Genomic DNA, 26,991 nt, shown 5'->3' with positions numbered 1-26,991 from the left:
GTGCCAATCTTCTCCCCTCCTTTGACAGGAGGTAGCCTAAATAGGCAACCTCCTGGCAACAATATTGACATTTTTTAAGCGAAGCTTTGTGACCATTTTCAGCTAGATGAACAAGCAACAATATAGTGCCTTCTTTACAAGCTTTCTCAGAGTCTGCAGCCAGGAGCAAATCGTCTACATATTGAAGCAGCGTGCAAGTAGGTGGCAATTCAAGGGTGTCGAGCTGCTCCTTTAAGGCTCTACTATAGATACTAGGACTTTCAGTATACCCTTGAGGTGCCCTTGTGAATGTAAACGAGCGCCCCCCCAAGGTGAACGCGAACAAATACCTGCTCTCCTCATGTATCGGAATACTAAAGAAGGCGTTTTTCAAATCTACGACACTAAAGTGTGTAGCCGTAGCAGGGATCATTGTTACGATCGTAGTTACATCAGGCACTATTGGAAATTGTGGGGCTACCACTCGGTTAATAGCACGAAGATCTATTATAAACCGGTACGGAATTGCATTGTCGCCTTTCTTATATACTGGCAAGATCGGGCTATTACATAAGCTACCTGTTATCTCTTCGATCACTCCACGATGTACAAAATCGGAGACAATGCATTTCAGAGCACGCTCACCTTCAATTGAAATTTTATATTGCGGAATGCGCGGTAGCTTAACCCCATGTTTCAAGACTATCTTAACAGGCTCGATGTGCAATATCCCGACATCATTGTCGTCTATTGCCCACAAACATTCCGGGACAATGTCAAACTCGGGAGGTAGAGGTCGGGTCAAGTACTGGGAGTTAGAGGGTTGCTGTGGTGAAACTGTTAGTCTTATTCCGTCAGGGGAACAATGAATCACTGCATTCAGTTTCTTTAACAAATTCAACCCTAGCAAATTTTCTCCGCAGTTTGAAGTAAGAAGAAAAGGGCACTGGTCTGTGAAAGGACCCAAAGAAACAGATACCGGCGCAGAAACCGGACAAACAGTTGGTATACCAGAGAACCCTATAGAAACGTTTGTTTGCCCTGACAGTGGGATGTTTGGAACCCTAGAATGGTCAATGGAGCACTTTTGTGCTCCAGTGTCGATCAAGAACTGATGTTTCCTATTCCCCACCAATAATTCAACGTAGGGGCCCTTCTGAATAACGGGAATAGGTAAAGGTTCCAAACGCTGCTTCGGCAATCCTAGTAAGACAGAACTTCGTCAAAGGGAAGTTCTTCAGAAAGATAGGCAGCAGAAGGGTGATCGAATATATTTCTCGAGTCCATACTCAGTCTGATTTTCCCGTGAAAAAGGTTGCTGGGGATCTTGTAGAAGCTGACCCCTATCAGGGCCCCCTGCTCCGGGGCGGCCCCTTGGTCGCCTACCCATACCACCAAATGTGCCTCCTGACCTCTGACGAAGGGCAGGGCACTGTGCTCGCCAGTGACCTTCCTGGCGGCAATAAGCACACTGATTAATATTTATAGAATTTGGAGGAGTATTTCCTCTTGGAATGTACTGACCTCTAATCTGTGTCGTACCTCCTCTGGGGTTTCTGACAATTTGCTGCAACAATACCTTAGTCTTTAAGTCACCCCTTCTTTTTTCGATTTTCTCTTTTTCATTATTAACCCGATTCTCATAATACTGGGCCATATGCAAAACCTCTGACTGAGATTTTGCCTGCCAAGTGCTCTCTGAGGACATAATTTGTGACTGGATGTCGGGCAACAATCCATGTACAAATTTGTCCACAAACAACCTCTTCCCCGACTCTGTGCCTAAATCCTGTCCACTGAAGTCAGAGAACACCTGTTCAAATCTATTAAAGAATTCAGTAGTACCTTCAGTTTTCCCTTGGACGCAGGCCGTAAGCTTGTCCCAAATAATCCTTTTCTCTGGGATTATAGTTTTTAGTTTAGCAACTATTCTATCGGGTAAGGTAAGTATTACCTGGGGTGGTTTCTCACCAACTGGTCGTTCCCCATCTATTCTAATCAGATTTACCCATGTATCCCCTAGCCCCGGCACATCATCTACTGTCCGTACCTGTTTCCATACATCAACTGGCAAAAGCAATGGAAACAATAAGTCCATGTCACTTAAGGTGAACACAGAAGACTGTAAAACGGATTCTATTTCTTTATAAAACCCTGTCGGGTTTTTCCTAATATCAGGCACTGATTGTCTAATCGTGTTCACTTCCTGTCGAGAGAACGGGACGTGAACAAACTGCGATACGTAATGTGCAGGGATATCCGTCGCGGGAGTACCAGCCGCCGCGTCGGCTGGGATTTCTACTTTTGGGACAAGGGTCGGAGGGACCTCTCTCATAGGCAACTGAGATATAGGGACCTCCGACCGCTTACTGAGCAATAGGGCCAAATCGAGCGCTAAAGCAGCTGTAGAAGTGTCGGGCGAAAAAGCTCTTTTACAAATACCCAATAACTCTATGGGGCAACCAACCTTCTTCCTTATACATTCCTCCTGTAAGTGCTGTACCATCACTTGGATTACCTTTCTTTGCATCTCTACCGTGTATTGACTATATGTGTCATACACCTCATCTGGCGGTATCGATGAATCCGAGATCCATCGAATCGCGTCTTTGGTACAAATTCGTACTTCCTCAGGTGCTGATCTTCGGCACGAAAGGAACCGTTTCTGTACATATATCCTATCGTCCTCATCATCCTCGTTTTGTAACCTTTCAAAATCCCTCCTAAACTCAAACAACCTATCAACATGTACATATACTTTCTGCTCTGTATCCCTCGAAAGTGCCAAAGCATTCAGATCTCTCACCCCTTGTGGGAGATCCGAAGTCTGCAATCTACCCCACATTACACCTAAGTGAATCCCCAGTCCTTCAATAAAAACATTTTTCTCGGGAAAATCGTGCAAATTAGATAATGTTGAAAATACATCAGTGTGATCACCTTTTTCCATGCAATGCTTAGCCCAAGCAAATAGTTCCTGTTTCCTGTCCGCAGGAACAGTACTACGAGTCACAATTGTTGACCCTGCACCGGGATCTGTTTTAACGAACACGGGACTCCCCGGAATCGAAAGTGTAGGTGGACTTGACAAGGGTGCAGGGGAGAGAGGCAGTGTAATAGACAGAGGAGCGACAACCAAAGAACTAGGAGTAGTAGGCTGCGCAGGGGGAGTAGGAATAGCAACGGGGACAATAGCAGGAACGGGCAAGGTGCCCACAACAGGAGCATACGGAGGTGGCGCTGAAGAATCAGGCCTCCGTTCGTTCAATATTTTCTCAATAAACTCCTCGGAAACATGGAAATCTTTAGAGGGGTAAATTTTCTGGACCCCGAGCGAGAAAGCTCTATCCATTTTCTGGGCTTCTTCTAATCGTTTTTCCTTGTCATACAACAATGCCTTTTCGGCATTTGTTTTATGACGACGTGCATGTTTATCCCTACTTTTAAGCTGCTGCAATGCTTCCTTTTTCCAATTTTGTAACACATCAAAGGCTGCTGGCCTAGCCTTTTTCTTAAGCAAGATCGATTCTAAGTATTCAATACGGGGGATCTCAAAACTACCGTTGATTGGCCACTGAAATTCGGAGGCATTTCTGGTCTGTCTGTGCCAAATGTCATTAAATACAATACTACCAATGCCATACTTACAGTACATAGTACACGCCGGCGACCCCTCCTGTGGTGCCGGACGGCTAAATTCCAAAGATTGTCGATCGCTGCGGAACAGAGCCCTAAAGCAGCTAGACAATTTCCCAGGCATTTCTCAAAGAATTGGTGTTACCTGGTCCAATAATTGTGTCTGCAGATACAATACGCCAAATTCAAATTGTCAGGGTTAAATTAAGAGCCGGGTCACGACTGCACCTGACCAAACCTAAGGAGGACCGTACGGTTTACAAAGGACTTCAACTAACGAATTTTTACCTGCGTTCGGTGGTTTCGGCAAATCTGCCCGCCTCGGAATTGGACCCTCGTCAAGATGCCGTGTCAGACCGCACGACTATCGCCCAAGGATCGGATCGTGCAGCGCTGCCGAGGTATCGCGTCTCGATCGGTCGGGCCCGCAGAATCACACCGTCCGATCCCGATTCGATAGTCTGCATCAACCTTCGATGATCCGGCATCAATCTTGAGGGTCCCTATTCGGGCGCCAACTGTGGAAACAGAGAAATTGATATGAGGCCGGGAAGCCCAAAAGGAAACACACCAACACAGGTTACAAAGGACATACAAAGCGCTTTATTGCAAAGTTACCAAAGTCAATTGACATACGGATAGCTATTCGGCCCTCTGACTAACACGCGAACCTTCAACGTAAGGTTCGCACTGAAAGTGGGAGAGACCGGTCATCGGGATGCTTGGGTTTTTATACGTTTTGTCCTGCATTGGCCAGCCCTCTCGCAAGTTAACCATTCTTGGAACCGTGGCTAGGGTTCGTAGCCAGGTCGAACACACAATTTACATAATTTGATCAGTTCCGCTGATACAGTTACATATTTACACACAGGTTAAAGAGAGGACAAGGTCTTAGTTCGTGACCCTAACAAGTGGCCTGCGGACATATTATTTATTCACGTGTGCGGAGGTCACCATGGCTGGAGTCTTACTCAAAATGTCATTCGGCCTCCATTTTGTGATTCAGGGTGACTTCCACACTGCAAGAGTACCTAAAATGGCGGCAAGATCCAAGATGGCGGCTTACACAATACATTAAGGTCAAAACCTTGCCGCGGAACCTATGTACATGGTATTCTTTAGACAGCTTGGCGTAGGCCAACATACATTTAAACAATGGGATTGGGGTCACAATATTATATCGATTTCCACAAATCAAGGAGCCTGCAATACTCGCTTACGTTTTTTAGCGCTGGCCTAACTGAAGACTCGCATAGTCACACACATCCACACATCTCCCCAAACACCACCACCCCCTCCCACCCCCCCCGTGCCCACAGTGAGGAGCCAGGAACCAGGCACGGTAAAGGAAATATATTTGTATTCTTTTTAATTATAGGTAATATGATTTCACCCACACCTTTGCTCAAAATAAGCACAGGGCGATTTAGCAGTGGCTTTTTTCTCTATCCCCCTCTGCCACCCACTTTGGTCTGTGTTGGGGAAGCTGGACAGCAAACATCGTGATTATTTGTGAATTTTGGATTTCAGACCATCCTCCACTTAAAGGCCTGTTTTGGGGAAGCTGGCAGTTTAGCGATTTTTTATTTTAGGGACAAAGATACCCCTCTTCCTAAAGAATTCTGGGAAAACTGGGCAAATATGATCACCAGATTACATTAGTCTATAGTTTTCAGCGCACACCCGGAATGAGGTTTGTTAATTTTGAATTTTAACAAAAATCATCCCTTGATTAAATTAATATTTTTTGTTAATTAGGCTAAGGATCTACACAGTTGTGCCCCCGCCCACTATAAATGGAAAGGATTTAAAGCAGGCATACTCCCAAAATCCCCACCCCAACCTTTTGGTGTCCCAGGGCTCAGTTCTACTTACATGGAAAGCCTCTGTTTAAAGTTCAGGAAAGCCAGCAGCATTTCAGATCTCCCTTGGAGTATAGGGCATGGGCCTGGTCACTCCACCATAGGACCCAGCAAGCTCTGAGGCCTTCCCAGAAACAGACCGCTACACCCAGAGGCAATCTCTGCAAAGTCTCCTTTTGCTGTTTCCTGGCAGCTGTCAGTTGGTAATTTTCAGCAGCGCTCCCTAATGGTAAATTTCAGCACAGCTCTCTCTCCCTTCCTCGAAGTGCATTCCACTTTATATTGCAGCGATGACACCATCAGATTTACAGTCTTGGGGAGTACCCTGCAAGATTGGACTGTTACCCTTCTCTCTTTTTGGTCACGGTAGCCATTGCACCAAGAAAAAATTGTTTTGTGCAATATCGTGAAGTCGGGACAAGACCCCAAGAAGTTTGAAAGAACAAATCGGATGTGAATGATTTACATCAGATATGAAGACACCACCAAACAAATTGGGAGAGGTGTTGCAGCAAAGTGTCCTGGCATTGAATTAGGAGATTACACCGCTCAGAATTCCGTACGGCCAAGACCTCTGGCACGCCACCCGGGAGATCGCTATTCAACTGATGTTATGCACCTTCATTTTGTATTATATTGCATGTTCCCTGCTGTATCTTTTGTATATAATGACTGTAACCATGACTTGTGCTAATGAAAACTGAACTTACTTGAAACGCGCCCGGATACCCTCGGGTTTGGTGCACTTTATAGATCATTAAACAAACAAACCGCAGCACATGGAGGATACCAATTCGGTTGCAGACATTACATAACAGGGATGGATGGGATGAGGCCACCGATTGCTGCCACTCTATTTACTAGACACTCAGTTTGTCAAGTGGGTGACGGACACCAATGTGATCACAAATGGGTTCTCTTTATGTCCTGAAGATGGCTTGGGTGTGAAAATTACGTACATTACCGAACTGAAACTCGAGTTGACCCCTTTTGTCATAGGCTCAGTAGACAACAAATTGGATAGCCTACATGACATTTGTGGAGAATCTTTGTATCGGAATTATATATTGATACATGCCAGTATTGTACCTAATTGGTGCATTTAATGTTAAAAGTGCACTTTGCACTTTGGGTCAAATTGTAAGACCTATTTTATTTTACAAATTGATTACCTTGAGCTTTTTGCACAGTATGGATTATGTATGTGAATGAATGTGGTTGGTTTGCATGAGTCACAGAATTGATTACAGTTGGTTGTGTCTTTTATTATTAATACCTATTGTTTAATCTTAGACTTGGCTATGCATTTTTAATGTATGAGATCCTTTTTATACACTGTTTTCTCACTTTTGTTATATTCATTGTACAAAATAAAGAATATTTTGGATAACAATTAAAAATATGTTTCTATGTAAAGAGATCGCAACAGAAAAAAAACCTGTTAAATGCCATGAGAGTCTGTATATACCCTTGGGTATATACACGTTGTGAAGACCCTTCTCTCTCCTGCCAACTCCAGCCCATCTCTAAGGATTGGTTTAGGAGTCTGGAGCAGACATATGGCAGTTCCCATTTGTAATCGCCATTTGTTCGCATGTCATGTTTTTGGTGAAAACTAGTTATGTATCAACAACTTTGTGATTTACTAGTAACTGCCATTATTTTTATTTATATATATATATATATATATATATATTTCTGAGGCTTGTAGAATCTGCTAAATCACATGCTGTGCATAGGCCGACATCTAGTGGAAGCTGCAGAGTATTACAGTTTGTTTTTCGAAACTCGAAAAATGGGCGTCGACACGGGGCGTGCCAGCAATACTATCCCTAGTGTGACGTCCACTGTACCCAAGATCCCTCACGCGTCTAGGATCCTCAGATTGTTTTTTTCCGCCATACTGGTCGGAAGCATTTTGCAGAGTCCCCTGGCCTTAGCCATACTTTTACTAGAATTTAAAATAATCTATTGACATCCCTTCCCACCCCAACGTCGAACTTCGACACTCAGCGCCGGCTGGAGAAGAAATCGACCGTCGGCTGCTGCACGACGGATTTGGGCCTCGGAAGGCCGCTGGCTTCGGCCCGGACCTGGTAGGCCGCTGGCCTCGGCCCTGCAAGTAGGGAGAGTGGGGGGTGGTACATACTCTGCACTCTTGGTATATAGGTACACCTTATACATTTCCTACACTTAACAGCCCGCTGCCTCAAGGTGCGTATGGAGGGTACCCCTTTTCAATTCTGCCCCAAGTGCAATCGCAAATACCCTTGGGTCGACAGGCACGCCACATGCAATCTCTGCTTGCCGAGGGACCACCCCGAAGCGAACTGCAGAGCGTGTAGTAGGTTTAAACCTAAGACACTTAAGGACCGTTCGACGAAGCGTTGGGCCCACCACGCCAGGCAGGCGGCCACGGCAGCGGAGGGCGCCTTCAGCGATGGCAGCGACGCCGTACTTTCGGACGGCGAGGGCATTACGGCATCGAAAGACAGCCGAGCGCAGGTCCCCGACCTCAGAAGATCGTCCGGCAAGGCGGCTATGGGGAAGACCCCCGGCGACACAAGCGCTTCACATACTACACTCACTAAACACACTTAGTCCAACCGAGACTCGACGATGTCGAGTTCTCGGAAAGAGGCACAGACAGAACGGTCCGATTCGGTGTCCTCTGGGCGCTCTCGATCAAGATCGCCGCATGACTCCAGGCAATCATCCACTCTTGCCAAGTTCGATCGTCGGAAGACGAAGACGACTTCCACCCCCAGGCCGCGCTCCAGGAGTCGGAGCCCGCAATTAAACCCAGCGAGGCCCCACGCTCGAAGGACAGGGACACCTCTCCCGATCCTCGACGCCAGGCGTCGAAAAACTCCGGAGCCACTAAGGGACAGGGAAAGCATTTTTCTACGCACGGGGAGGGGGGAAAACAGCAGAATAAACTACCTGTACATTCTTCCACACCTGTGAAACACTCCACCCCCCCTAAACAGACAGACAAGCCCAGGTCTGCTGATAGGTCAACAACCAGCAAAGCTACTCAAGATAAATCCCATAGACTTGCTGAGAGAGTCATTCCCAGTTCCAAAAATTGGTCCAGTGAAGACATAGATAGGGTCATGTCAAGAATGTCTTCCTTGGCTGATTTTTATGATAAAAATCCAGAACATTTCCTCTCGTATGATCCACAAGGGCCCACACCCTCAGGCTCTACTGATCCTATCCCTCCGAGTAAGAAGGCCTGGTTTGAAACTCCAATAAGGTCAGAACCCTTCGAGGTACAACCTTACGCAAGACCATACTCACGGTATCAAGGAGAAGGCTTCCTTTTGTGAAGACCAAGAATTTGGGTTCATAGAAGAGCAAACCGGGACGGGCTACTATGGGGATGATGAGGACCAGGAGGAAGAAGAGGATGACCCGGAAACATACAGAGTAGATTCCCCGGTAGAGAACGAAGCCCCGGTTACCGACTCCCCGGTCGATAACCAACCCCTCCTAAATGAGGTTCTCGCTCGCGCAGCAGAACATTTCCACATTGACACCCACGGTGTACAGGAGGAAAGGGACTTCGCAGAAGAGTTAGTGGGAGAAAGGAGGCCTGTTGCCCAGACCATCCCTATCCTTAAATCCATTCAGCGGAGAATAGATCCGTCCCTGGTGAACTCAAACCTCACCAGAGCAGTCAATCCCAGGGTTGAAAAACTTTTCAGGGCAGCACAGTCAAACCCTCTCTATATAAGAGGACATCTGAAGCCAGACTCCCTAGTTGTCACCAACACTCGTAAGAGGGCTGGGACACCCTTGTCTTCGTCAGAAGCTCCTCCCGACAAGGAGAGCAAAAAACTATACGGTTTCGGCAGGAAGGTAGCCTCAACGCCCGCCTATCAAGCAAGTATTGCTAACTCCACCACCCTGTTGGCCAGCTACAACTGCCATCAGTGGGAAGAAGTCGCGGCTCTCATAGCCTCTGCTCCTGAACCGTTAAAAAGCCAATTAGCTCGGATTTCCGAAGAGGGTAGAGCCGTGTCTGGTTGCATTTTGAAAGCAACCTTTGACGCCGCGGACAACGCAGGCAGATTGATAGCAGAAGGTACTGTTATCAAGAGACATGCATGGTTATGGCAGTCTGATTTTAAGGCAGAAACTCGGGCATCATTGTTAGACAAACCAGTGGAAGCCGATCTGTTGTTTGGTAAGGCGGTCGAAGACGCACTAAAAAATGCCAAGGACGAATACGACACACTCAAATCCCTTGGCCAGTTAACTTATAAACCCCCTAACCAGAGAGGGAATAGTAATTTTCGTCGCCCACGCGGCCAAAATTCACAGAGAGGATCTAACTATTCCCAGGGGCAGGGTACACAGTGGAACAACAACCAACAGGCTACCCAGGGTTACGGCAGAGGTAATAGGAGAGGTCGTGGTAAAGGCAGAGGCAGCCCCAGCAAGGGAGGCGGCACGCCTCCACCAAAGCAGTGACGCTCAGTTCAGGGTCCTTTCTCACGCAACCCCAGTAGGGGGACGCATTTCAAACTTCACCCAAGCTTGGGAAGGGATCACATCAGACAGATGGGTGCTGTCAACAGTATCCACGGGATATTGTATAGAGCTACTGAAGCGTCCCCGGAACCATCCTCCACGACAAAGAGTACACTCCTTAGAACATCAAAAGATTCTCCTCGAGGAGATTGCCATTCTTCTACAAAAGGACGCGATAGAACTCGTCCCGGGACACCAGGTAAACAAGGGTATTTATTCAACTTACTTCCTTGTGCCAAAGAAAGACTTGACAATGCGCCCAGTATTGGACTTACGGCCTGCCAACAAGTATGTCAAGCCCCAAAAATTTCGTATGACCACGCTACAAGAGGTAATCCCCCTCCTAAAAAAGGGGGATTACATGGCAACCTTGGATATGAAAGATGCTTATTTTCATATTTCCATGTTCCCAGCGCACAGAAAGTACTTGCGCTTCAAGGCGGACAGTCGCCACTACCAATTCAAGGTACTGCCCTTCGGGATAGCTTCAGCACCAAGGGTATTCACCAAGGTACTGACAGTGGCGGCTGCACACCTACGCAGGGAGGCAATCCCAGTGTACCCTTATCTGGACGACTGGCTCATAACGGGGGAAACCCCAGGAATTTGCAGGACAAACATTCAAAGGACTATCGACCTCCTCCACGAGTTAGGCTTTTCAATCAACGAGAAGAAGTCAAGCCTGGTGCCAAGCACCTCAAAACAATTCCTAGGAGCAATCCTGGATACCCAGGAGGGGTTTACCTTTCCTTCAGAAGAAAGAATTCGGAATACACTACTGCAAATTCCGCATTACCAGTCCGGTCAATAAATAACGGTACGCAAAGCAATGCGTTTACTGGGCATGATGGCGTCATGCATTTACCTGGTCCCCCACGCGCGCCTGCGCATGCGTCCCATGCAGGAATGGTTGGCGAAACAGTGGTCTCAGGCAAATGGTCAGTGGGACGATCTAGTGGTTGTTTCACCAACACTGATACAAAGCCTTCACTGGTGGACAAGAGAAAATCTTGCACAGGGGAAACCCTTTTACGATCCCGAAGTACAGGCAGTAGTCACTACAGATGCATGTCTGACGGGGTGGGGAGCTCACCATCTCCACCACACAGCTCAGGGTCTCTGGTCTCACTCAGTGGCCAAGAACCACATCAACCTGCTAGAGCTTCTGGCAGCATTCAGAGCGCTTCAGGCGTTCGAGCCCCACCTACTAAACCTGTCAGTGCAAATCCGGACAGACAGCACTGCAGCCATGTTCTACCTAAACAATCAAGGAGGGACTCGCTCGCCAAATCTGTCCACGCTTGCCCAGAAAATCTGGATATGGGCACTCAGACGGAACATCTTCCTGTCATCACAACATGTTACAGGGGAGCTCAGTTCCCTAGCGGAGGCTCTGAGCAGAGACTCCCTCCCAGAGGAACACAAATGGGTTCTTCACAGAGAGGTCGTAGAAGATCTCTTCTCTCAGTGGGGTTTCCCCACTATAGACTTATTCGCCACAAGCGAAAACAGACAATGCCCAGGATTCGCATCCAGGTTCCCCCAACCAGACTCCCAGGGGAACGCCCTGTGGATGAACTGGTCAGGGATGTTTGCGTACGCTTTTCCACCAACTCCTCTCATCAGGAAAGTGGTGAACAAGATGAACAGAGAGTCGATGACGCTCGTCCTAGTTGCTCCCATCTGGGCAAGACAACCGTGGTTCCCACACCTACGCAGGATGGCGGTGTGCGAGCCCATCAAACTTCCAGCCTGGTACAACCTACTGTCCCAGCACCAAGGTCAAACAGTGCACCAGCAACCCAACTCAATGAACCTGGCAGCATGGCTCCTGAGGTCATAGAGTTTGGACACCTCAATTTACCACAGAGGTGTATGGACATCCTAAAGGAATCTAGGAAACCAAACACAAGGCACTGTTACTTTGACAAGTGGAATAGGTTTGTTATCTGGTGCCAGATTAGACAAATCAACCCAGTTGATTGCACTCCTTCCACTATTGTTACATACATGCTCCACCTGCTAGATGCAGGATTGGTTTTTAACTCACTGAAAGTACACCTGGCAGCCCTCTCGGCTTACACCACTTCCCATAGCAAGGTTTCGTGGTGGAAAGTACCAGTAGTTAAAGCCTTCATGGAAGGAGTAAAGAGACTTCACCCTCCTATTTCAAACCCACCACCAGGGTGGGACCTTAATGTGGTGCTAGACAAGCTCATGGGCTCCCCTTTCGAACCCATGCATAAAAGCAGTCTCAAACACCTGACTTATAAAACGGCCTTCTTAGTAGCTATTACTTCTATAAGAAGGGTCAGTGAAATTCAGGCTCTGTCAGTGCAGGATCCCTTCTTTACTATCCATAAAGACAAACTGGTTTTACGCACACACCCTAGGTTCTCGCCTAAATATATATCAAAATTCCATGTAAACCAGTCCATCGAGCTCCCGGCTTTCTTCCAGAACCCGCAAAGCTCGGCTGAGGTGAAACTACACACCCTAGATGTGCGTAGGGCGGTCCTCTACTATGTAAATAAAACCAGACCGCTAAGGAAAACAGATCAACTGTTTGTCTCCGTAGCTACAGGCAGAGAGGGGGATCGTGTCTCTAAAGGTGCCATCTCGAAGTGGATTATTAACTGTATCCAGCTGTGTTACTCACTCTCTGAAAAGACTCTGCCTTTTACACCAAGGGCCCACTCTACTAGAGGCATTGGGGCCACTCTGGCTTTCATTGCAAATGTACCCCTTGACACCATTTGCAAAGCAGCTACTTGGAGCTCTATTCACACTTTTACTCAGCATTACTGCATTGACACCCATTCCAAGGCAGATACACAAGTGGGACAAGCGGTTCTAAGACACTTATTTGCTCATGACCCTTCTCAAATCCCACCTCCTTCTTCGGGTACTGCTCGCTAATCTATGCACAGCATGTGATCTAAGCAGATTCTACAAGTCTCAGAAGGGATACATTACTCACCGTAATCGTATTTCTGATGCTTGTATCTGCTTAGAGTCACATGCGACCCGCCCTTCCTCCCCTCCGAGAGAAGGCGCATGATTGCTTGTAGTCTTACCTTTCTGTCTATCTGCTTGGATTATCTGTACTCGCGCTACTCCTCATGCTATCTCATGTCAGAAAAAGTACAATCTGAGGATTCTAGACGCGTGAGGGATCTTGGGTACAGTGGACGTCACACTAGGGATAGTATTACTGGCACGCCTTGTGTCGACACCCATTTTCGAGTTTCGAAAAACAAACTGTAATACTCCGCAGCTTCCACTAGATGTCGGCCTATGCACAGCATGTGAATCTAAGCAGATACAAGCATCAGAAATACGATTACGGTGAGTAATGTATCCCATATATATATATATATATTCTGATTCGGCTATCCAGGGGGAATTTAATAAAACAGCCAGGACCACACCATGTTGCATAGTCATTTGGCAATTTTTACAAAAAGCATAACAGGAACATATAATATATTATGCCTATTCCTAATTTTACCCTCCACCCGTTCACCAACTCTCAAATTTGGGATATTTTCAGATGAGCCAGATGGCCATTACAGTTCCCTGAGTCGTAGGTGGATGAATTTTATGTCGACAAAATAGGCCGGTTGTCTGAAGTTATAAATACCTGGGATGCAGCAGCTAGAGCATTTGGCCTGCTCAGTACTGCCCTTTCAAAGACACCAAGTCTAGTGAAAGTTTGTTTTCAACACCTCTTAGCAGCCACACTTTATTGCAGTTGTAAACAGCTGGGGGATGTATGTTAGGGAGAATTCTCATTTATGGCTAATTTCCCTCACCTAGTGAGTCCCTCCGCAGCTTTGCTGGATTTCAGGGGTTTATTTTTTCCACCTGTTAAGAGTGTGAGCCCTTTTTCCCCACTCTTACATGTGTTTCGCCATCTGTTTTTCTGTTTGTGTGATCTTGGGCTCTGGAGCTACACCACTCCATGAGCCCTACTTCTGTGTGTGACACAGCACCTTCCGTGCAGTGACACAGGGTTGTCTTTGAGACTTCTGGGGCTGCCTACTGTCCCCCAGAAACAGGTAAAGGTGCCATTTATTTTATGTAGTCATTTAAAACAACAGACCCACTACACCCCATATTACATGGAGTATTGGAAAGGGCTAGTTCCTATCCCTTTTTGTCTGTGCCTCTCTGAGCTTTATTTTGCTCTCTTAACACTAAGACTTGGCTGGTGGCAGTGGTATCTACCCTAACTTTTCTACCGCGATTATACTATATAAACGTGGTACTGTTTTAGGCTATTATATTAGCCTCAAACTTAAACCCGCTTGACCAAATACTTTTTATTTCGGCTCCAGTTGAGTTTTTTCACCATTTCTTTTAGTTAAAGTCCTTCTTGTGTTTTACTTTGCGCGGCAAACCAGGTTTGCCTCCTTTGTTCGCCGACCTTTGGCGGGCTTCTGTCCAGAAGCCCTCCTTTGGTGTCCGGGTGTCTAGGTGGGCTGAATGTGAGGGAGGGGTGTAGTCACCCCCTGCAAAGGGTATCCTTGGAGACCCAAGTCACACTTTGTCTTGATTGGCTGAGGTGGTTGTCTTGCCCGGACAACCCCCCTGCTGAGTGATTGACAGCCAGCCTGCGTAAATGAGGGATTTTAGCATAAAGGCAGGACTCTTGAGCTGGAAGTCAGAGTTGCCACTGGAACTGCAAAGAACCGAAGAGAAGCGGAGAAGAAGACGGCTGCTGCAACTCCCGAGTCCCAGTGAAACGCTGCTGCAGTCCTGAGCTATCTACCCTTCAACGACCAGAGAAGATCCATTCCGGAGTCTTCTTCCCGTGAGCCTGGTAGAATCAACCAGCTCACCTTCCACAGGCAGAGGATCCTCTTCTTGGTCGAAATCGCTGCACACAGCTGTAGTGATCTGGATAGCCATCGGAAGAGTCTCTCCTGTTTTAAAAGAGTGCACCTTTTATTCACTGTTGCGTTTGCTGCTGCTGGCTTCATCCCTGGGTAGTGCAGATTGCTCCAGACGTCCTCCTTCTTGTCCCCACGACTGAAGCTTCAGGAACCGTGAGTCTGCAGGAACTATCAGGAACAACTGCTGTGGCACCAGCTCTTCTTCATCCGAATAAGGTACTGTGTCCGACATCGAGGAACTAGGGTGAACCCCTTTTTCTCCTCACCAAAGGCATGTCCTTATCTTCCTTCCCTCTTATAACTTTTGCTTCCCATTTGACAATATCCAAGTACTCCTGACAAAGCTCAAACGTGAACTGTTCTAACCTTGTGATCCTCGACAACAGGTCCCCTGTCCCATTGATACTGGTGCAGGCCTATTGACTTGTATCTACGTTTTAGAAAGTGTCTCTTGATTCTATCTGCCTTGACAAAAGTATTACCTATGATTTTTATCCCACCTCTCGTGTTAATTCATGTGCTAAGTGTGTTTGACTACGGTAACATTTCTTCTCGCGAGTACGCTTCTCTTTCGTAAGACCTAACTGTCATTACTGTCAAAAAGTGATTGCGTGATAACCCCCGGTAACGTCTTTGTTTCACAACACTGGTCTGTTAAATACAAAGGTGTTTACCTTGAATTGTTCTGCACAAGGGGAATTGGTTGTGTGCAGTGTATTTGAAGTGTGGTTTTAATTTAATAGAAATGAAGTTTTTTTTAACAGATTGTCTAAAAAAATAAATGTACTGTTACTTTTTAACCAGAAACCTTGAGTCAGTGTTTGCTTGAGTCACAGTAATTGTAGTCCTTTGTGTAATCTCTACTACTGCTCATTTGCTCTTGAGATTAGTCTGGCTGCTTCGCTACTGCTACCACTCTGTGTAGTACAGGCTTGTACCAAAGGTGAAATTGTACTATCACCTGTAGTCTTAAGTCTTGTCTTGTGTAGTGGTCCCTAAGGGCACTGCCCAGGATTCTGCCTAACAATGTAAAAGCCAGGCTTTCAGTGGGGCTGTTCTTTGTGATTTTTATTCCCCAGAGCCCCACCATTTGTCCTTCACTGAAATGGACTCCCATATTACATATTCAGACATCAGCCTTGATTCCTTGACAAGGGACCACTTTGCGCTGAAAGTACATGGCTGTTTCTTTCAGTTATTAATAAAATACACTTTTAATTATCTGCTGTTTGTTTTCCTGCTGAAAGCTGCACCTTTTGATGGGTGGTAGTTTCAGTGAAAATGCTGCATTTACTTCTCAGGCAGTAATGTGATGTGCTTTTACAATCAGCACTTATATTACATTTTTGTTTTAGCCTTCTCCGGATTTCCCTTGCAGAAAGAGACATGCATAGTCTGCCTAAATAGTCCTACAGGAACTTTTCATGGCAACCAAGCAGGCTTTTCATTTCAAATGTTTTGCCGGTATTTTGCATGTGAAGCATAATCTACCTTACTTTTTGTCAACACACACACACACCATGTCTTTTCCCTGACACCTTCATGTTGACAGGAACATTTTTCTCATGTCTTGCTTTAACGTTCAAACACACATGCAAAGCCGTTTTTGTGTCGGTGTTTAAAAATCCTGTTTTTCAAGTGAAAAGGGACCTTTGAATTTATTCTTCCTTTGTGAATTAAAATGCTGCTTTTCCTTTGGTAATGACAGGCAGGCCTCCTTCACATGGCCCTTCAGTTCCATTCGTTTGGGGCCTTTGATTACACCCCACACTTTTTTTGTATGTAATGCGAACAGTCCAGCCAATTATGGCAGCTCGAATCCACCGGGCTCATCCTGCCGGATGTTACCCTGTTCAATCCATGTAGGACCTTATTTCTAGTTTGATAAATAGAAAGTAAAAAGAAATAGGCATTTAATTACCGAAAATTGTATTGATTTTTCACCCTATATTTCTTGAGGAGGAAATGTAGGTAATGTGCATAGCTAACTGTCCACATTGTTTACCAACTTCTCCCAAACTCCACACCAAGCCCATAGTCTCCAGTTATGTTAGTTGCAGAGTTGCCAACTGGCCCTATGTTATCTGGATCACCTTCATGCAGCGCTGGCTCTTAAGTCAAAAGCGCTTGTAGTTTTGCTGTTTCCATTCGAAATATGGGCCTACAGGACCCCAGCATGCAAAACACTGTTCTCTAAAAAGGCAACATTGGCTGAAGTTGATTGTCACGAAATAAGGGCAGTTGGCAGTTCTGCTGTTCTGTTGTAATTTTTATTTGCACTTATATGGAGCAAGGTTTTTGCATAGTTGTTTTGAGCTTCTAATTTTTTTGGGCTTTATTATATTTAAGGTTGTTTTTGTTTCCCTTTAAATAGGCACCTGTAAGAATTGCTGTAATATTTAAGCAACTAAGAGTGCTGATTGAATCGGTTTTAAGGAAAAAGCTTGAAAACCCTAAAATGTCACTTGAAGGTAAAATGGTTTGCACATCATTTGTTCAATTGCTTGATTATGCAATACATGATAATGTAAACTTGAGTACAATTCTGCAGTAGAGCTTGTTAGAGACAATTGCTTTACATTTTTTCGAAATTGTAATTACAAAAGTGATCGTTCAGAAAATAAAACCAAATCCAGGAGTTCCGTGATTCAGAATTTTTAACATTTAAAAAAAAAAATCTTGATAAAAACGGGCATTGACGAAGCCAATAGTTGTGGCATTTGTAGTTTATTGCATTTTACATTTGACATGGAGGGAAGTAATGATAGCACAGAGAGGAAGAAATGGCAACATGGGAGGTAATAAAGGGCAGCACCGCAGCGTGAGAGAAGCACTGTGGGGTGGAGGAATAAGAAATAAATGGCAACACAAGGAAAAATAAAAAAAATTCAATAGATAGGTAGGCCAGCAACAGTACACGGGAACATTATACAAGATTTGAAGGAAGGAGTGACCACACAAATGGGGGAAACGAGTGACATGGCAAAGGGTGGCGAACAACAGTACAAAGGGTAGCTGATCGGCACTAGAGGAGAAAAGAGTGACAGCACAAGGGGAAAAAGGGACAGTGCAAAGTGGGAAGGAGGGACAGCACATGGAGTGGAGTAGTTATTTTGTGAAATAAGTACTTTAGCAACAATACCTAATGTATCATAAAAACAGTAAATGTCATATGGACAAACGCACCACTATATATACATATATATCGTAGGTCTACTACCTGGAGACTGGCAAATTGCATGTTAAGACAATGGGTGAGATGAGAAGAGAAGGGAAGCAGACATTAAAACAGAGTTAACAGTCATACTGGATCCCAGTGCCCACTCCATTGACAAGGTTACAGAATTTCTCATACATGGTTCTATAGGGTGGGAAATCATTCTAAAAAACAGTCAGAGGCCACCAGAAGGCAGATAAATTGTAGCTAAACACATCAATTTAATTTATCTCCCTTCAAGGTCTCTAGTAGACTGTGCACTGAGAGCCAGAGGGACTTCCTTGTTGGGAAGGTCCATAACCAGATTCAGTACACAAAGAAATCCATCGGGAAAGGTTCTGCTTGGAAACAGCCTTACCCTTCCTTTGTCCTGAACCCCACAAGCAATTAGCTGTCGGCACAGGACTCCTTTGAAGGCTGTACAATCGCTCTTCCATCTTGAATGGATTGGGGTGGAAAAAGAAAGATAAATTAATTGCTTGCCTTAGGTGAAAATCGGGCGCCATCTTGGGAAGGAAGAATGGACAAACTCTGAGTAACCCTTTCCTTGGAAAAGGTGAGAAAGCGTCTCCACACTTAAGTTTGGTGTTCTTTTGAAAATAGAAATGTACTACCAGATAGCCCTTTATGTGACCTACACTTAATCATTCAATGCTAGGAGCAATAATGTACACCAATCCAATGCTGAAAACAGAAATTCAGGCAGTTCAGAGCTGGAGCATTCCCACGGGCCACACACTTCTCAACACCACCCAATATACTTCCTCCATCCGCATACATACATTGATTTGGTGGTAGATCTTCCAAGACCAACTATCTCAGTTACATCATTAGTTACATTCCAGTTCTGGCACCTCACCCTTTCAAAAGAAAAGCATTAGGCTTCAGTTTGCTTAAATTCTGGCATAGAATTCAGCAGCAGCTCTGTGACAAAAGGTCCAATCTATGTGGAGGCCTCCACTTGTGATAACCAGACAATTTGAGAAGATCTATATTCCATGTTCTCCTCACCCAGTCAAGAGCTATGAGGATCATCAAGGACCAGAACCTCTTGACCACCAGTAGAAGTAGGGGGAACGGTGGGAGGTGTAGACCAGGTTGAATTGCAATAGAACACCAGATGATCCAGTAAGGAGACTGGTAGGTGTACACCTGAGGAGAGGAACAGAGTTGCTGGTACTTTGTGTTTGTGCTGGCAGTGTACATGTCCACCGCAGGAAGATCACACATGTATGATGACACCTATGAGATCATGGTGAGGCTACCGCTCATGAGACATCATTTGTTGTATGTGGATGGCATGCATCAGAACACTCTTGCCTGCTAGATGGGCCACTGGAATGAGACCTTGTTAACCATTTCCCAGAGCCATATTAACATTGTTCTCTGGGGCGTGGCCAGCAGCTATGGTGTGAAGACGCTCTGGCAATGAGCTATCGCCTGATTAGAGTTAATGATGTGCCCTGTACATTAAAGCATCCATGAAATTGTGCTGAATGCGATCGAGATAGTGTCCTGATGAGACGCTGGCCTGGCATCTTTGGGGCACTGGAGAGCCCCAGTCTCCGACTCAGAGGAATGTGGCCTGAAGTGCCTGGGCCGTGCCGCCCAGAGGACCTGGACCGCTGTGTGTGTGCTCCCGTTGGCTGAATCCAGGGTGAGGCACCTTGTGAGGGAAAGGCGGCTGCTGGGAGTGCCAACCAGCTCTCTGGAATGCCGGCAGGAGACCACTGCAGTGGAAGCGGAAAAACTGCATAAGGCCGCCCTCCCTTGTTTGTTGTGGCGTGCAGCAGAGCACTGTCTTTTCCTGTGGTCACAGGTGGGAGATTGTCATGAGTGCTCCTGGGCTGTGCTGCAAGGGGATGAGAGGGTCCCACACGATCTGGCAGATCCTGGCCTTCACCTGAACTGGGGTTCCTTTGATTTTCCAGTGGAGCGAACACAGCCACCTCATGTGGATTTGCAAGACTGGCCTGTGCCCTGCTTACAGGGGATGCACAGGCAGGGTTTAGGCTCTGGACATGGAACCAGCCCCCCTGGATTGCTCTAGATGTGCAGCGCTCTACATGTACTTTCAGGACATTTAGGGGGAAACAGAAAGCCTGTGCTGTCTAGTGTGGACCTGGACTCAATAGCCTTTGGATAAACGTGCAAGATACTGCAGTGATTGACAGACGCGTACAGGTTTTTTCTACAACTGGCTTAAGGAGACGCACATGGGCACGTGGCTGACATAGGGGCAATCCTGAACATTCCTTGGTCAGGGAGGGCTCTGCCACTCTGGAGGACAGCTGGCACTGCAGCACCCATTGGCTGCACTGAATGGTGGGGCGGTGCCCACCTTCAGGCATGATCGGCATATAACTTGTACACACTTGTACACACTTGCACTCACTGGACCCTGCCTGGGGCAGAGACTGGCACTGTAGGCAGCTGTGGAGGCGGCGACTAATGCACAAGGGCATACGTCATCCAGTAGCACCCTTGATGATTCCAGTGGGCTAGGCTTTGACGGACAAACAGCATGGTATGCATGAGATTGAGAGGGTGGCTGCTGTTTACTACTGTACCACAAGGACATATTCCTGTTTATATGCCGGACAAGCAGCACAAGTGGAAAACTAGGCAAACTAAGATGGACTCCCTCGCAAGCAACGAGGAGGGAGGCAGCGCGCCCAAGGATGAGAGCTGCGCAGCACAGGCGGTCTTGCCTGTGGGCGCGCAGGTGGAGGAAAGTCAAATTTTAAAAGCCATCGCAGTGCTCCAGACCACGCTGGAGAGGAAGATTGACAAGGTCATCATTTATGTTGGATTGTTATGACAGAATGTCTGGGCGCTTGCTGACAGGGTGCGCACTGTGGAGACACAAGTGGATGAATATAAGCAACATATTACAGGCACCCTGTCGGAGGTGCGGAAATTTAAAATGAAGATTGCAGTGCTGGAGAACAGAGCTGAGGACGCTGAGAGAAGAGGCGACGTAACAATATACGGCTCCTGTGACCACACATCATATGGGGAAAACATGTTGCTGCAGGAAGTGAGACCGGGCACTCTGGAAAAAGAAGCCCCCGCCTGGAGCACCCCCAAGACCATTGATAGCAAGGATTTTAAATTACAGGGAAACAATTCAAGCGTTCTCCAGGCTGGGTGGGGGTCATCAAGAGGGGGGGGCAGCTAAGATAACTGTGTACCCAGACTATATGCTGAAAGAGCAGAAGCACAGGCCAGTGTTTGGTCCCACAAAAGAGCGGCGACTCCGACAAGCAGTGCTGAAGGACATGCTGATATATCCTGCCAGACTAAAGGTCCTCTATAATGGAACTTCTCATTTCTTCGACAATACAGATGGGGCACACGCCTGGATGGACAGGGCGGGTGTGGCCCCGCTTCTGGCATGGCCCGATGCAGCAATTTGAGGGGCGGCAGGGGCAAGGGTGTGCTTTGCCTCTGGAAGATAAGAACCAGGGCATCGGAAAGTTAGCAATATGGTGGGATGGGGTGGGTACTTAGCAGCAGGACCGGGAAGTGACCGGCTGTGCTTTGTGCTGTGGTGCGGGCGGCTCCTCTATCACTGTACCCCACCCCCTATTCACTTTATTCACTTTGTTTTGTGTACTAGTTACCAGTACTTGGCTGCTGCACGCTAGTCTGATATTCTGGGATCTGGAAAACTGGCTGAGTGTGAGAAGCGGCTGTGCCTGAACAAGCTGGTAGTCGTTGGGTTATTACTAGTATGTTGGGAGTTGGGCGCGAGGTTTGGGTTGTTTTGAAGTGCATGCTGTATTGTCCTGGATGAAGGGCCATTGGGTGGTAGTGCGCAGGAGGCCCCTGGGCTGGATAGGTGCCGGCCGCTGGTTTGTCAGAACCTGTGGAGGCGGGGAGAAGAGGGCTTCAAGGGGTGGCGAGTGGGACACTAGGGTTGGTGGGAACTGCAGAGCCAAGATGAGTATCATCAAGATCATCTCCTGGAACGTGAGGGGGCTCAACAGCTTCATCCAACAGAACAGGGTGCATGCATACCTGAGGGGTAAAGGAGCACACCTGGCCCTTCTGCAGGAGACACATCTCACGGCGGCCAGGCAGGCCACGCTTATCAAGAAGTGGGAGGGACACGTATGGATCCACCTATTCAGTGTATGCTAGAGGCACCCTCATATGGGTTTCCCCTTTGGTGCCATTGAAGTTGCTTGAATTTAAGTGCCATAATGAGGGCAGGGTGGCTGTTGTGCATGGGTTTTTGGAACAGCGAGAGGTCTGCATCATCAACACGTATGCCCACAATCATGATGCCAACTCCTTTTTCAAGTTTTTGTACCCTAGGCTGGCACTATACCGAGGGGGCTTGTGGATATGGGGAGGGGACTTTAATTGTGTCTTGGACCCTGGGCTGAATAGGTCGGATAACAAATACACAAAGCCAGCACCCCCGCAAAGACACTAAATAACCTCCTGCGGGATTTGGCACTGGGAGACATTTGGAAGCTTTTGCATGGGGACAGGAGGGGTTACCCCAATCTGCATGGGGTACATACGCGCATTGACTACATGCTCACAGACATTGAATCCTTGAGTGAATTTGTCACTGCAGAATATAAAGCCAGGGTCCTCTCGGACCATGTGCCTCTGGTAGCAGTGTGGCACAGAGCGGCAGGTAGACCCCCCCCACCCAATCCGATGTGCAGATTAAGGGCGGAAGCGCTGCTGGATTAACTCCGGGAGTGTGGACAGCGCTGGGATCCTGTGGGAAACCTCTAAGGTAGTGATGAGGGGGGAGGTGATCGGTAAAGTGGAGGGAACACGGAGGGACCTGATGCACAGTATTTCCAATAATGAGTCGTAAATAGAGGAACTGCCAAACGAGGGGGAACAAACTGTGGGAAATGAGAGGAAGCTTTCTTTATGGAGACAGGCGTGTGTGGCGGATTGGTTGCGGCTGGGAAAATATGACTATGCAAAATACATTGAGAGGCTACATGAAAGTGGGGACAAGCCTGGAAGGGTACTGGCCTAGCTGTGCCGAGCAGAGGAGAAAGAGAAGTTATCAGCTCCATTAAAGACGTGAGTGAGGAAGAATGGCGGGCCCAAAGTGAGATCAATACAGTCTTCGGCAGGTTGTACCAGTGGCTATATGGCACAGACATGGAGGGCAGTGCAAGGGTCATTGAGGACGCCCTGTGTCAGATCACGCTGCCCTGCTTGGCACAGGAGCAGGTCGCAATGCTCGATGCTCCGCTCACAGAACACGAACTGGAGGAGGCATTTGAGACTGGCATCTGCCTGCCAGTTTGAGAGAATCTGTTATAGTGACGATACTTAAGCCTAGCAAGCCACAGCTGGATTGCGGCTAAAACAGACACTGCTTGATGATTAGCCAGAACTTCTAAATTCTCACAGCACTTCTGGCCAACAGACTGCGCTCTGTGATTAGCGCCCTCATTCACTGGATCAAACAGGATACGTTCCAGGCAGGAGCACATCCTGGAATCTGCGTAGATTGCACCATGTGATAGACAAGACTAAGGGGGCTGTGTCAGATTATATAGTGGCTTCACTTGACACAATAAAAGCGTTGGACTCGATGGGATTGGCTCCATGCTGCCTTGCACCACTTTAGGATTGATCTGCGGTTCCTGCAATGTGTACAATTGATACATAGGCTGCCAATGGTCAGAGTGCGAGCTAGGAAGCATATCTCAGGCGAATGGGAATTGTGCAAGGGAACGAAGCAGGGGTGTCCGCTTTCGTCCATGCTGTTCATTCTACCCCTGAAACCCATGGCAGCCTTCCTCTAGGCGGACTGGAGAAATTCCGGCATGCCAGTGGGAGATAGCATGCATGTGGTCTTGCTGTCTGCAGACGACATGTTACTGTATGTGCAGAACCCAGAGGTTAACCTGCCATGCATGCTTCAGATTCTGGAAGGTTTTCCACAGCTTTCGGGCATCAATATAAGTAGGGAGAAGTCGAGGCTGTTCCCCTTGACAGGTCTGGTAGGACTGGGGCGTCTGCCAAACCTAGAGTTGCAGTGGGCCGTGGACACTTTTCTATATTTGGGGTGGATGTATATCATGACCATAAGAGGGAGCACAATGTGGGCACTTAAAGGGATTGAGAATTTCATGCAGTTCTGGCGGAGGATCCGCTTGTCCATGATTGTAAAAGTGGTGCTTCTAAAGATGGTGGTGCTGCCGCGTCTATTGTAACATTTTGTAAATATACCCTATGACAAGCTCGACTCCTTAGTCGGAGGGGTTCATCTGGGGAGGCAGAAGGTGTAGAACATCACTGGGCACGCTATGCAGGGACTTTAAGGATGGCAGTATTAAACTGCTGCATTTTGAATCCTACTACCTCACAGGGCAGTTGCAGTTCATTATGACATGGTTAGCGGAGGAGACCTCACTGGATACAGGCCTACTGCAGGATGAGGTTAGCCCATTCTTTTTGAAGGAGGTACTCTGGGTGGGAGACGCAAGTTTGCGGATGAGATCCCTTCTATTAGATCTGGGGAGGAGGCTATGGCATGAATTATGGAAGCTGGTGGGCAGGTTGGATCTGTATTCCACCAATATCCCTTAACGGCAATAGGTGAAAGAGATCACTGTGAGGCCCATAGCCTCAGACTCCACTGGGAACCAAACGGGATCATTACTTTGGGGGATTTGTTGAATGACGACACTTTGATGGGTTTCCCTAAATTGACTGAGAGGTATGATGTCCCCAGAGGCCAGTTAACATACCATAGGGTGATGAGGGCTGGGGAAACCAGGTGGCTGGAAATTCAGACGGGAATCGAAGGGACACTATGTTGGATTCTCTCTATGATCTGTCCGAGGCGGGCCACGTGATCTCTAGGATTTATGAAATGTTATTGGACACACGCAGAACGCCACAACTCGGGGTACAGGCCACATGGGAGAAAGACATTAGACAGGTCTTTACAGATGGGGAATCGGCAAAAGCGCTAATATACACACAGAAGGTGTCCAGAAATGCTAGATTTAAGCTGACACAGCTTTGTCATGCACCGGGCCTACTTGACCCCACACGCAACACGCAATCTCACAGTTCCTGGGGTGGGGGAGGGCGGGAGAACAGATGTGCATGTGACAGGGTGGACATGCTGCATATGCTTTGGTCCTCTCGGTGATTAGGGTCTTCTGGCGGGAGATTGCAAACTGAGTGTCGAAAGGGGGGGATCGCCATGCATGATTGGCTGCCTGAAGCGTGTCTGTTGGGAATGTTCCTGTGCAGGGGCAGACCTTATCAGGATGATGGATCTCATATGCGGAACCGTAGACGGTGGTGTGGCATCGGGCAGTGTATAGGTGGCAGAGGGAGGTCATTGACGATGTGGCGGCGTGCAATGCCTTAACTCAGGTGATGTTGACGCCCTCGGAAGGCACGCCTCTGTGACATCTGTATGGCAGGACACTGGCGGTGTGGGCACATGGGGTGGAGGATTATGGGCAGGGGCAGGGCGGCAGAACAGGAGAGGGGAGGGAAGGTGCACGGATTGGACTGAAGCATGCACGGGTTTGGGTTGAAATGTGTTTTTGGTTGAGGTCTTAGGACTGGGTTTAGCTATGTACTAGTGGACTTGCAAGGGTTGTGGCAGACTACTAGTGAGCGTCAGATGTGCATAGTTGATGGGAACAGTAATGGACAGGATAAACACCAGTGGCGAGACAATAAGCGTGGGTGGGAAATGATGCAATTTCTGAGGTTATGCCATGCATGATGTGTATTTTACTGTACGGGCTATTTTTCTTGTTATTACAAGTCAATAAAAAAGATTTTTTTAAAAAGAACATTGTTCTCTGAGAGAGCTCTGTGAATTTCTTTCTCCCTTCTTATTGAAATAAAACATGTCAGTGGTGCTATTAGTTTGGATTTCCACAATTTCGCCTCTGATAGGTAAAATAAATGTACCCACATTATTACCATGATCTCCTAAGGTTTGAAATAGAATTTTGTTGTTGTTGTTCAAATCCAAAATCTCACTCCTTGACAAACCAACAAGTCAACAACTGCGTGACTTGAGCCGAAGGTTTGTACTCTCATACCACTCTGCAGGCACTGAAGTACTAGGAGGTGAACCATAGGGGCTCCTGGAAGCTGCCCCAAAGCTGCGATCTCTGACTCTGCAGAGTCCATTGCAGCAATTATCATACTCTGCATCACCTGCTAAACCAGGAAATTGCAAAACCCCATGAGGAAAGAGGAAACCACAATGCAAAGCACAGACCATCTGGTGAATTTCGGTAACCTACTTTCCCGAAGGTGGGCAAAGCAATCTCAACGCCAGTTTACTATACCACCCTGAAAAAACCACAGGTGGCAGAAAGATATCACTGACAACATTTCAGAGATGGCGGAAGAATGCCAGAGAATTAGGTAGTGTGTATAATGGTAACCAAGAGCCAAAATGTGCTCCACTGATCGTGCCTTTACCATCTTGTTGTCCAAGTATGGAAATATGTGTGCTCCCTTTCCCTTGAGGTGGGTGCCTGGGCAGCCACTACTGCAAACACTTAAGTGAACACCTTTGCAGCAGATGTTAGATAGAAGAGGGCAGAAAGCTGGTAATGAGTCTCACCCACTAAGCACTGGTGATGTCTCCACTAGATGAGAATATGGAAATAAGTCATCTGAAGGTCCTGGGACACTAACCAGTCTTTGTTGACCAGTGCCTATAAGATCTAGGGAAGGCTGGGCATTTAGAATGTTTTACGTTCAATGGATTGCTTTCTCCCGCAGATTCTTCATCAGATAGATATCGCTACCAGTGTCAACTGCTCGGTAAACTTTTTGACAGGGGGCGTAGTGCGCCTGGAGCCGGCCGTCGATCCATCTC

At 47.2% G+C, this 26,991-nt stretch overlaps 1 protein-coding gene across 1 annotated transcript in view; it reads left to right on the top strand.

Annotated features, from left to right (window-relative positions):
* The window catches only part of DHX29 (DExH-box helicase 29), a 1,426,484-nt gene that overhangs the window by 1,353,799 nt on the left and 45,694 nt on the right, over nt 1-26,991 (top strand). The window contains exon 26 of the mRNA XM_069627279.1: nt 17,289-17,385. Within this exon, the coding sequence (XP_069483380.1) occupies nt 17,289-17,385 (97 nt within the window). The remainder of the gene's footprint in view (nt 1-17,288; nt 17,386-26,991) is intronic.

Source organism: Ambystoma mexicanum, chromosome 6p (genome assembly GCF_040938575.1).
Source record: "Ambystoma mexicanum isolate Mex_15411 chromosome 6p, UKY_AmexF1_1, whole genome shotgun sequence".
NCBI lineage: Eukaryota > Metazoa > Chordata > Amphibia > Caudata > Ambystomatidae > Ambystoma > Ambystoma mexicanum.
The sequence above is the reverse complement of the archived record's forward strand: the minus strand, read 5'-3'. Positions and strand labels throughout refer to the sequence as shown.